Source organism: Etheostoma spectabile, chromosome 20 (assembly GCF_008692095.1).
Source record: "Etheostoma spectabile isolate EspeVRDwgs_2016 chromosome 20, UIUC_Espe_1.0, whole genome shotgun sequence".
NCBI lineage: Eukaryota > Metazoa > Chordata > Actinopteri > Perciformes > Percidae > Etheostoma > Etheostoma spectabile.
The window spans coordinates 13,896,701-13,909,587 of NC_045752.1; the positions used below are offsets into that span (position 1 = coordinate 13,896,701).

The following is a 12,887-nucleotide window of genomic DNA, read 5'->3' on the forward strand; positions in this document are numbered from 1 at the left end:
TTTTTTTATAAATAAGACGTTTGGCCTTATTGACCCCATGTGAAAATGCTGTATTTCACTTTACTATGACACACCTAAATCATCACTGGTGCTGTTAATTGTTTTATGAAGTCGCATAACAAGTTCAGTGGAGGCCTGTGTTTAATCAAGGTGTGACTGTATGTTAGATACACTTATACATGGAACGATTAGTCTGCTCCCTGCTAATAGCTACCTTATGAAGACAAAGGAACATTTAAAAAAAATCAGCAACAAAGCCAGTGAAAAAAATATGAAAAAACCTTACAAGGAGCTGCATATCCCTTACATGTCAAGGAGTGTCAGTGAGGGATGGGCATTAGTAAAATGACCTCACCAAGAGCCACAGGACCTGGAAGGCTTGTGAAGGTAGAGAGTTTATGATGTATGGCAAGATTTAAACAAAATGATGTATGTCCTGAAATGGCAGAGATTGAGTTCAGACCTCAATCCAATTGAGGACTTGTGTCAGGTTGTCAGAGCTTGATGCTTGGTGTTCATTGTGTTTTGTAAGTTTTAGTTTTATTGAAACTAGGCAGGTGTGTGAGACAATGTCCTTGTCAGTTGGATAGTGTCTGTCTCCCTTTGGCAGCCATCTATATGATTTTGGATTGGGGTTGAAATGCAGACATGCAGACACAAATCCAACCGGCATGTATTTGGCGGCGATCACCAGTGATCGATTCTGCGCAGACCTGGCTCATCTCGAACAAGCCTACTGAAAAGCTGTTTTAGATGGACACTAATTACGCGGCAAGTGCCGTTGCATGTAATTTCAGGACACCAGTTGAGACCACTTCCTGTATTAGTTTTTGCTATCACAAGACCAGGTTGAGTTTCTCCGGGTTTGAGGGACTCGAGTTGTTTTTGCTGCTGTATGACTGTAAATGACCTCTCACTGTCTAAAAGAAGTTTGATTCTGGTGGCACTGGTGGGTTATGGGACAGGTTAAGGGACAGCTGTGGGACCAACAAAACTTAGAGGGAAGTCGATTCATATCCATTTTCTGTCCAGGATATGACCTCACCATGACCTGGCGTCTGTCATCCGGACTCAACTCAGCATTCTGAATTCCCCTTGTCATCCTCTGTAAAAATCCCTCATTCAATTTGATACTTGACTTACTGAGTTGCCTTATATGGGTATTTCTGATTATTATAGCGAGTTAACCTTTTTTTGATGGATAGCTGAATTTAATTCAGCTCGGGGTACTGCAAAAGCTGTCTTATAGAAAACTGCAGAAAATCTAAGGATTTTGTTTGATTAACCTTTATTTAACCAAGATGGTCTCTTGAGATGTAAGGGGTGTCCTGGCCAAAATAAACCATCTTTATAAAACAGAACCAGCGTACAAAGTAAGACGAGGATGCAGAAAAGGAAAAAACAAAAGCCTAAACCAAAATATTGTTATTTCTTGTATTTTCCTTCCCGAAATAGCTCATCGCGAACAGAAGATTGTTATTTGTGTTTATTTAAATGCCACACCAGATACACCATTTAATTAGTAAGTAGGTTATTAAAATACAGTGTCACTCTGTGTCATGAACTCCCATCAACCGTCATCTGGTGTAATGGCATCATATTCCTCTTGATGCACATCTTGGCTAGAATCATTAAAACGCTCCTCTACATGTTGATTAATATATTTCTTTAAATAAAAAACTTAAACAATGGCTATTTAGCTAAGTGATTTCTTTTCCTTCCCTATTTCCTCTTTATACAGTCCTAGTTGTGACTGACATTTCAGCAGCAGGGGGTTATTGGTTAATGCATTAATGCTAATTTACTGTGTTCCTCTGTTCTGCACTTGGAGCAGGCTGAGTAAATGAATCATGATGTGTGAAGCAACGCTTTAACCTGTGCTTATGTTTACCCTTCAAACATGAAGTTCTGCCGCACATTTAATAAATAACCATTTTTGTCACATGCAAGGACACTAATTTTGTGGATACATATTTTTTTATAAATGTATGTCTTATTTAATTTTGAATTATGACATACATACACTACCGGTCAAAAGTATGGGGCCACTTACAAATTTCCATTCCACTCGATGTTAGACAGAATACCAGCTGATCTGAGTGGGTGGCTGATCTTTATTGCAATATCTACATTGCCCATTATCAGCAACCATTCATCCAATGTTCCAAAGGCATATTCTGTTCACTAATCTGACATCATTAAAATTAAAAAAAAACTAACTGAGAAAACATTGGAGAACCCTTTTTTCAATTATGTAAGCACATAATGTAATATGAAAACTGCTGCGCTGGTTAAAAAAACAATGCAACCGATCTCAACTGGTATTCTGTCTATAATGGAGTGCAATGGAAATTTCGAAGTGACCCCAAACTTTTGACCGGTAGTATACATACATACATACATACATACATACATACATACATACATACATGCATACATGCATACATACATACATACATACATACATGCATACAATGGTCCTGGACAAAGCCTGCTGCAGCTTGGCCTTTACAGAGCAAAGAGGAAAACCTCATGGCTGAGCTATTGGATGCCTGAGGAGGAGTTTGATTGCACTCTGCTGCTGCCACCCACTGGCTACAGAGGAAAATGAAAATATCTTAGTAATGTGGCGATAGTTCAGTGTATTTTGGTAAACTATTCAAAAATAAAACGAAATTAAAAAAAGTTAAACTTCATTTTATTTTACAGTCATATGAGAAACAAACAACAAAAAACATAAGAGGACCAAGCTCAGAAATTTAGTTATGTTAATAAGTAGCCTGGTTTGTCTACAGTGTTTGGACTAAACAAAGCAGGTGTGTAACGGATGTTTTTACACATCATACATGACGCCTGCAAGTGATTTTAAAATCAAGCTCTCATTTCCTTTGTAGGCCAAAATATGTTGTCGTATGCTGTAATGCAAAGATAATACTTAACAGAATTTCACTTTACTTATTAATGCTGTGTTTTACAATCTTAGTTTGCCTAAGTTCTTTTATGTGATTGACACATTGGTTATTTTCTGATCACTGCATGTACATCTTGTGTTAATGGGTTTGCTGTATGTTAGTAGGTTAGTGCTTTGTATGTCTCAGGAGATTTCATTGTCTTGAGATTGTATAATCATCTCTGAGTTGTGTCAAAAACCCAAAAAATATGTAAATGACTACATTTTTTTTGGGAGTACTGCATGTCTGTTTATACCATCAGAAAGCCTTTGTAGACCACCTCTTTGAGTAGCGTATTCTGTGTCATGTCCATGCCCTGCGTCTGGAAACCTAAGTTTGGATCATGTAAATGTGTTAAGGCTGTAGTTGTACCACAGTAATGCCCCCATCTTTATGCTGGAGTATGGCTGCAGATTAGAGTAACTCCACCAACCTTCAGTCCAGCAGACTCTCCATTCGCCTCATATCAGCCAGTAAATTCCTCATTGTTGCGGCCACCATTCCAGCTCCGCAGGGAGTCTTTCTGAGCTAGCTTCTCATCTCATTCCCACTCTCCTATCCCGGTTCTCTGTAAGAAAGAAGATGTTGTTGTGTGTGCTTACACACACACACGGGGGGGAGGCTTAAGCAGGCCACCCTGCTGTGTTACCACCTAGCATAATGTAACTGCTGCCCCAAGGAGACAGAGTAAAAGCGGCTAGTATGAAGCTTGTGCAGAGATGTGGTAATCCCATGCGGGATCAATAGCAAGGTGCAGCCACACGCCTGTACACGCATACCATCACGTCTGTGGATCAGTGAGAAATTGAACAGCAGAGATAATCATCCAGTGCCCTCTTTAAGTGATGTATGTCTTTCAACATTTCCGCTGTCACTGATAATGAGAGGGATTTAGTCTCAGAGGACAAAAAGAGAAAGTTAAAGATGGAGGATGACAAAGGAAGTAGGACGTTGTTGACAACCTGAGACACTCATAACATGAGATGCCTTCTGGACCACCACAGCGCTCAGCATAATGTAACGTAGCACAGGAGAAAAATGTTATGATATGCCGTCTCTCAAAACAACTCTATTACAACACAATAGAAACAAGCAAACTAATGCTTACATTATATGTCAAAATGGAAGGTGAAATATTTTTTTAGGAAGAGAATTTGAACTTTATTTTATAAGCAACTGAATGTTTGCAAAGTTATTGACTTCCGTTTTGTTAGTTAAATAATTTGAAATGCATTATTTGGAGAAAGTAAAATAAAAAATCCTTTTATAAAAGCTTTTTCATTTGTTTCCCATGCCATACAATGATGCTCTTTAGTCTCTAAAGCTTTCGCTCATGCTCTGTCATCTTTCTTTTTGTCTTTTCTATTCCTCACTCAGACGCTGTCGCAGCACTTTGCATCTTTGGCTGGAGAGGACTTAATCTTTGTAGCTCTTTCCTGCACATTTATTGTCATGCTCTGTATCCCTTGCTTACCTGTGTTTCTCATTCTCCAGGGCAGATGTGCTTTTTATCATGCCGTCCAGAGTTGGTTGTCTAGTTGAGTGGGTCAGAGTTGCATACGTAACGCAGTAAAGGATAGACTTGACCTCTCTATTGCAATCATGAAGTCTTTTTGGGTCAGTGATTAGGATTTGATAAGAAGTGAGCCATTGGGGGCATCAGTTGCTCACACAGTGCACCGACTATTAACTAGCCACACACACACACACGCCTTTATTTCCCCTCTCCTGAGGGACCCAGTTAACCTGCCGCAGCATTTAAGAATAATGATAGGCTGCTGAAAGGTTAGGGCGCTCTAATTGAGTTGTAAAGCGGTTTGTCGAAGTGATGACATTTCTCAGTGCCGCCCTGTGTTACAGGGATCTGCAGACATGCTAGGCCAAGTGGAGGGAAAAGGCAAGGACACTGCATTTCTAAAGTGTATTCTGCTTTGTCAAAACAGTGCCACTTACTTCTTATTTCCTCCCTCTTCTATTTTAGAATCCAATAAAGAAAATAGAGCTGCAACTAGCAATTGTTTCCATTATTGCTTCATTTACAGATTATTTTCTTAAATAATTGATTCATTGTTTGTTCTATGACAGTAAATAGTAAAAAATCTGATACATAAACATATAAAAACATTATTATGAAATGAACCAATACAAAAACAAATCTGTACAACGTTTTTGTAGTTTTCCCTGGACATAAACAAGTAAGAGCCATTAAAAAGGAGGTCCACACTATTGCAGGTGAATGATGTAAACCTTTTGAAATAAAACATTATGAATTATAATTCTGTTAATGATGGTGCTGCAGCCTCAGAATGGGTTAGTAGGGCTAGGACTTTTTTGCCCGCAAGATTGCACCTAAATAAAATATATTATAGGTTCAATACCATTTCACTAGTAATATTATACCTATGATTAAATATGATATTAATACACTATATTGGAACTTACGCATTTACTCTTATAGCAATTTTCTCTCACGCAAATTCTATCTCTTTTGCAGCAGCCGCTGTGTTGCGAAAAATATGTTCAAACTCACTGTGTGCATGAGTATTTCCACCGAACAGTTTGTTTGTGGTGGTTACCATGGTGAATCGTAGTGTCGTGGCTCCATTCATGTCGTCTTTTTATAGTGGTGGTGCATGCGCTTAACTCTGAGTAAACCTACTCTGAGTGGATTGAACCAACAGCCGAAAACTCAAGAGTTTCCCATCTCAGGGTACATCAACTCAGAGTTGAGGGATAGACTCAGACTTTGTTAAACCTCCTTCCTGAAACTGGCCCCTGGTCCTGTTAATAAGGCTGAATGCAGAGTGGAAAAGATTTTGGTCCTGATGGACCGCAGACTCCTGCCAGAGGGGAGGGACTCAAAGAGTTTTTGTCTGGGGTGAGAGAGATCAACCACAATCTTTCCTGCCTGCTTTATGGAAATGCCCCTCACAGTATCCCGAGCCCAAGGTCATGTCCTCAAATGTCTAGCTTTGTCCAACCAACAGACCAAAATCAAAGTTCACATAAAACCAAGAAAATATTTACATTTCAGAGCCTAATACTTTTGGATGTTAGCCATTTTTTGCATGCAATAAATTTATTTTCTGTAGATTGACTAATTAATTAATCAACTAATCTTTTCAGCTTTAAAAGAAAATATTTTCTTCGGAAAAAGCCTGGACCTGGTCAGTACGGTTCCTTGCATAGGAAGTGACTGGTGAAGAAAAAATGCCCAACTGCAGCCATTATGCTGGACTCGTATAACTAATCATTTGCTTAACCTAATCATAACTTTTTGTAATTTTTCAGAAAATTCTACAACACTTGCCTGAGAAAATCTACAACCGATGGCAGTTTCATAGTATAGGTATGTATTACAGGATTTTTTTCACCAAATGAAATACTTGAATGTTAATTGTGTCTTTCTGTTTAAACGGACAGGTAGTTGTATACTGTGCATGTGTTTTTCTTCCTTATACTTCTGTAACTTCTAAGATACACTTTAAGACAAAGAATCGTCACCACAACCGTGCCTCAGCCTTTCATAAAGAACCGAAAATAATTAGTCTTAGAAGGGGATGTAAATGTAAATGCAAATGAGCACTTCATTTGAAATGCAAATAAGTAATTGAATTATGCTGCCATGATTTCAGTCCCACGATCACTGTTGTAGATTGGTTTTACCCTCAGGCTTGTAATTCCAAATATAAAGACTCATCTGAGGTTGCCCCAGGCAAATTTACCATTTTGTCAGTGGACAATAACTTATCATAGGCTTAAGGCTGCCTCTTGGCTTTTTCTTGACTCTGCATAGAATTTTCTTTTACCAGTTCACGTCTCACTGGTCAAGATGCTGTGCTTTCACTGTGTACTTCTGCTTTTAATAATGTGTGGTGGTGGCTGTGATAGCTTCTCCCCATACCTGCATTTTAATTGAGTTTAACGTTTTCTTTCACATATTTTTTTTTTTTTATCACACTTTACGTCGAGTTGCATTTGCTGAAAGCATGTCAGTGCCCTGGAAAAAAAAAAGTTGTTGTGGTATGTGTGGTGTAATTTCCAGCTTATGAAGTCATGCTATGTAAGTTGAGACAATAGTACCCCAGGTCTCATTCAGGTCAGTGTACAAGAAAACCTCATAACCTTTCCAAGCAGAAGAGTTGTTCAACTTTGTGCCTCCATAGATGACGGGAAACATAGGAGCTGCATGATAGGACAGTGCTGCTCACCCTGCCAAGGCCACAATGAAAGTAAACGCATAACACATTTTGTCTGTGTAGAGACATTTGGGCAACCGCAATATCTTTGATTATCTTAAAAGTTCAGCTAAACTTAACGCCTCCAGCATAATCTGAAATACACCTACAGGAAGACATGAACTTCAGAAGTTTGGATGGCACCCACACTGTACTATGTGAGCCTAAAATCTTCTCAATTGAGTGTTCATTTGGCTCCTGTGTAATTCATCAATGTCTTCAACTTCAATGTCAACTTTCTTCACATATGTGAAATGAGTTGTGCTGCTCTTCAGATTTTCCTTAACAGTAGGTCAGGAATGACATTAATGACTCGTACTGGTTTTGTCCTTTTTAGCTGAGATCTGCAAGGTCACAGCCATTTATATACAGACCAATAGAAGCTGAAGAAAATCTTCACACCTTTTTATCCTCTGTCTGCTCACTTCCAATTCTTTCTGTCCTGAGCCTAAGACCTTTTGAAAGGAAAAGGTATGTGTGTGCCCAACAGAGACATGTTATTGATCAAACCTGATGAATAGAAAACATTAAAAGCACCAGACACAAACACACTAAATTTGCACACTCACATGTAAACACATCAGCTTTGCCATACTTTTGAAATACCTCAGCCACTTCTTCATAGCCGCCAGTTAAATATGTCTGGGTCAAATCACTCAGTTAAGGACGTTCTTGATTAAGACTACAGTGTGTTGAAAGAAAATTCCAGAATTTGAAGTAGAGTGAGACCTTCTCCTACAGCTCTTCCCTTTCCGACCAGCCTCTCCCATCAGATGAGCACAGGCACATACACTGGCATCATACAGTAACCTGTACAAAGTACTAGTCATTCATTTTATCATGATGCCATTATATAGCGGCAATTCTATCAGTATGTCCGTCCCGTTTTCTTTGTAAAGCCGTTTGAGATGACATACTGTGATTCAAGGCTCTAGTTAGCTACAGCAGCCATGAGCTACGGTTAGCCGAAGGGTAAACTATGGGCTGGTCTGTAGAGTTTCCTTTTTCTCTCATACTGGCAGCTTCAAAAGGCAGTAGTAAGCAGTGTCGTAGTGTGTTCCACTGGCCCTTGTCGCAGACTAATGCTGCCGTCCGAACAAGGACATGCCGTTGGCTGTGTGACAGGAAACGTCAACATGGCAAACAAGCCAGTATTTGTGCTAGGCTTAAGGCTAACCCCAACAGACCAATCTTTACCGACTGTATTCACAGGACAATAAAGTGGACTACATTATTACACAACTTGTTAATCTATGTACGTATATAGATGGATGACAACAAAGTATCTTATCTATTAGTTTAGCTTTGTATTAGCTACAGCCCTGAACCTTTGGCTATGGCAAACAGCACTTTCTCAGAATGAACTTGCACGCTCATTTGTAAAACAGCCAAAAAGAATGCTCTCTCTCTGAAGTGACCTGTGTTATGCCAAAGTCTCCCGCCACAAGCTAGATTTTCTTTTTATCTAAAGCCTGAAAACAGTGTCAAGGAGGAGATGCAGAAATCTAGTTTTCTCTCAGACCTTATTTACCATAGGCTAAAAAATTATAAAAAAAACCTCTGGAGTATCTTAATTGTTGCCCTAACATAATCACAATTTTATCCATACTCCTAAAGTTAAAATCCGTATAAGAACTGGTCGAAATATTTTCACGGCCCACAGGGACCTCATAAGAACAGTGCTGTCAGGAGTATGTCCTAACACACACACACACCCACACACACACACACACACACACACCTCATCCGCCCAAGGTATTTAGCAATCAGTGCAATGTCTCATTTGATTACAGCAGAACCAGATTGCTTTTATAAATGCGTGTCGCTGCCAACTGATGTTAATTTTCATCAGGAAAATCTGCCACTCTCCCCACTAGTTTGTCAGGACCAGCCATCAAGGTCAATTTGCCTCAGTGGAGATGACAAGCGGGCCCCTCCCTGTCAGCTTTGTGCTGTGTGTTGTCTCTGCTTGTTGTGTCTTTGTGTAGCAGATTTCTGTTGAATATTTTTGATTTATTTTGTTCTTTCTTCCAGGTTCTATTCTGAAAAAGCTTCTACACACTGGAAATTCATTCAAGGTTATTGCTGTTTTTATTGCCACAAGATATGACAAATCACCATCTTTCAGCCACATGATGCACTACAACACTAACCTTTTGTCTATCCATTATTATGTCTCAACCTCCTCCTGTCTAGATCCGCTGTGAGGGGATCCGTCTCTACCTGCTGTGGCTGCAGGCACTAAGGGACAACTGTGCTGAGGAGCAGTTCCTAATCTTTGCCTGTCTAGTGCCAGGATTCCCTGCTGTGCCCTCCTCCAGAGGGCCCTGCACCCTGGACACGATCATTTACAATCCCTTCTCCAACCCACCAGATGGTGAATTTGAATGTTTGAAAATATAATGACATTGATTCTAAGACATTGATAGATCATATGTTGTGATCAGGGTGCTCATTTGGGTCAGTTAAAACATACTAAACTGATATTGGATTGTGTAGATTCCTTTTTTAGTGGGGGGACTCTCGCTTTCCTACATTTAACTCAGGACTTTGTATCTGTCGATCTGAGCAGCCAAGGTGGTGCCTGAGGAGATTACACCCCTGCTTCCGGCTGTGGTAGGAGAAAAGGTTGCAGATGACCAGACCTGTTACATCCTCGAAACCCTGCTCAAGTACATGGTCATCCAGGTAATTACTAATTTAGTGGCTACAATAGGGTTATCATAACTTAGATCTCAAGTTTGAACTGAATTCCTTGTCAGTATGGGGTGAGTGCAGTGGCACAGGCTATACTGTAGTGAAGGGCTGCCTATAAGACGCAGGGACAGTTTTGTTGTGCATGACGCTAACAGATCAGTGGTTAGGTTTCAGGTGTAGTTATGAAGCATATTGGGCCTACATGACCCTGATTTATCTTTTTTGACAATTTTAGTTTTGAAATACATTTACAGGCTTTATTGGCAGTTGGCACAATTGAAAGGATTGTAAAAACAACAAAACAATCCTCTGCAAGTCATTCAAGGCAAAACTACACCATCTGTATATTGAAAATACTCCACCACAGTGTATATTTTGGTTACACGGTGTATGTGTTGCCATGGGCATGGTGTTGACCTGAGTACTCAGGTAGTCCCTCTCTTGTACAACAGTAAGATGAACACCTAAATACAGTATATCAGTTGTTAAGTGTGTATAGTTAGTCTGTTAATCTTATGTGAACCCAGCCTCAACCAGTTTTCCTGTTTGTTAGAGGAACCTTCAAAGTATTGTGTTGCAAAAATGTACTGGCGCTTTCTGAGTGATACTGGAACCATCTCCTCTCCCTGTAGCTTGACCTTGTCTGCCTTTGTGCTCTGTCTGCCAGGCATCCAGCTTAGAATGGAGGAACAAAGAAAACCAGGACACAGGCTTCAGGTTTCTCTTCAGCCTGTTCAAGAAGTACTATCTTCCACATCTATTCCCTTCCTTTACCAAGCTTACCAATCTTTACAAGCCTTTATTAGGTAAGATGACATACTGTGTGTGTGTGTGTGTGTGTGTGTGTGTGTGTGTGTGTGTGTGTGTGTGGTGTGATGTGTGTTTGTTGTGTTGTGTGTGTATTATATTTATATAATATATTATATATATATATATATAATTAACTGTTGTGTGTGTGGGTAAACTCAGTTTGCTTATGTTAATTATTTTTTTTCAGAAAACTAACGTACTCCTATATGAATTCATACTGCACCTTTTATTCTTGACGTCGTCAAGCACTAAGCACTAGGGTCACACGGAAAGAAAATGACAAGTTCAATGAAAAAGGGCAGTAAAAGGAGTGAAAAAAAAATACTGTAGCACATTGAAACAATAAGCTTAAGATTACAGATACATTTAGTTTACTGTATATTTGTACCAACTTACTTGTTATTAGATCATTACATGAAGAAACACTTCTACAATATTTTAGGAACTCTATTTTACAATATTAATGGATTTACTGTAGCTTTGACTGTCTGCAAAATAAATAAGTAAGTGAGTAGTGCAGTTGCAAAAGGTGGAGGGCAACGTTAATAAGCTTTATCTTGTAAAAGTTGGAGCTTTGGATGTAAAATACCTCTTTGATTTATGAAACCCCAAGCTAAACCTCTAGCTACTCTTCTAACCCTATTATGTTCATTTATGGTATACCCCTGTGCTGCTTGAATTCAATGCTAAAGGAAGGCTTTTCAATTAGTAAAATGCAGTTACTATTTACATTTAAACTACACAAACACATTTGTTTTGTTTACAAGAGCGAATGATATGTGCTGTTGTTATATGGGACGTCAAAAAAACAGATTCTAAAACAGGTGTAACATGAGCAATATAGTAATATTAATGTAATTAATAATATGCTGCTTGTTCAGTTCCCATTGCTTTATGATTAAGTAAACACATTTGGATTCTGCTGGAAAAACTCTGAACACCTTCACAGCCAGACATATGGAGTTGACTTTTAATCTCTTTCTCTCCCGCTTTTCTTCTTTTGTCCTTTTTTTTTTAAACCCCCCCCTCTCTCTCTCGCCATCGTCCACTCTTCATCCCACTATCTTGCTTAATTAGACCTCCCCCACCACAGACCAAAACCCTTGTATGTTCCAGTGACGCGGAACAATGAGAGCACCTTCTGTACCAGGGACCAGTACCTGGCACCCCGCGTGGCCTTCATCACCTGGCTGGTCACCTTCTTCCTGGAGAAGAAGTATGTCAGCAGTGCTGCTGTAGCGCAGAGCGCCAAGAATGGCACCGAGGTCCTCCCCAAACTTATTCAGGTGAGCATGAGAGTACCATTCTGGTGATTTTTCATGTTATCACTGAAGATGGAGAGGGAGGCGTTTATGAAGGTATTTTTGCAGGAAACACTCTGAGCACAAAAGACTGATAAGTTTTGGTGAAAGAATGAAAGTCCCTCAGTGTTTTATATTGATATTTATCATAGTGGTGTGTGTGTGTGTGTGTTGTGTGTGTGTTGTGTGTGTGTGGTGTGTGTGTGTGTGTGTGTGGTGTGTGGTGTGGTGGTGTGTGGGTGTGGTGTGTGTGTTTGAGTGTATATGTACAGTATGTATGTATGTATGTGTTGTGTGTGTGTGTGTGTGTGTGTGTGTATATATATATATATAATATCTATATATATATATATATATATATATATATACACACACACACACCTTCTCATTCAATGCAATTTCTTTATTTTCATGACTATTTACATTATGTACTTAACAAAAACATGTCTTATATTCTAGTTTCTTCAAGTAGACACCCTTTGCTCTGATTACTGCTTTGCTCACTCTTGGCATTCTCTTGATGACTTCATGAGGTAGTCACCTGAAATGGTTTCCCAACAGTCTTGAAGGAGTTCCCAGAGATGCTTTTCACTTGTTGGCCCTTTTGCCTTCACTCTGCGGTCCAGCTCTCCCCAAACCATCTCAATTGAGGTTCAGGTCCGGTGACTGTGGAGGTGCAGCACTCCATCACTCTCCTTCTTGGTCAAATAGCCCTTACACCGCCTGGAGGTGTGTTTGGGGTCATTGCCCTGTTGAAAAATAAATGATGGTCCAACTAAACACAAACAGGATGGGATGGCATGCCACTGCAGGATGCTGTGGTAGCCTTGCTGGTTCAGTATGCCTTCAATTTGGAATAAATCCCTAACATTGTCACCAGCAAAGCACCC

General features: G+C 39.6%; 1 protein-coding gene across 9 annotated transcripts in view; it reads left to right on the forward strand.

Annotated features, from left to right (window-relative positions):
* The window catches only part of ralgapa2 (Ral GTPase activating protein catalytic subunit alpha 2), a 105,888-nt gene that overhangs the window by 22,044 nt on the left and 70,957 nt on the right, over positions 1-12,887 (forward strand). For all 9 annotated transcript variants that reach the window (XM_032500988.1, XM_032500986.1, XM_032500982.1 and 6 more), the window contains exons 4-9: positions 6,243-6,300; positions 9,224-9,267; positions 9,386-9,566; positions 9,762-9,877; positions 10,554-10,692; positions 11,774-11,982. In XM_032500988.1, coding sequence (XP_032356879.1) covers positions 6,243-6,300; positions 9,224-9,267; positions 9,386-9,566; positions 9,762-9,877; positions 10,554-10,692; positions 11,774-11,982 — 747 coding nt within the window. The remainder of the gene's footprint in view (positions 1-6,242; positions 6,301-9,223; positions 9,268-9,385; positions 9,567-9,761; positions 9,878-10,553; positions 10,693-11,773; positions 11,983-12,887) is intronic.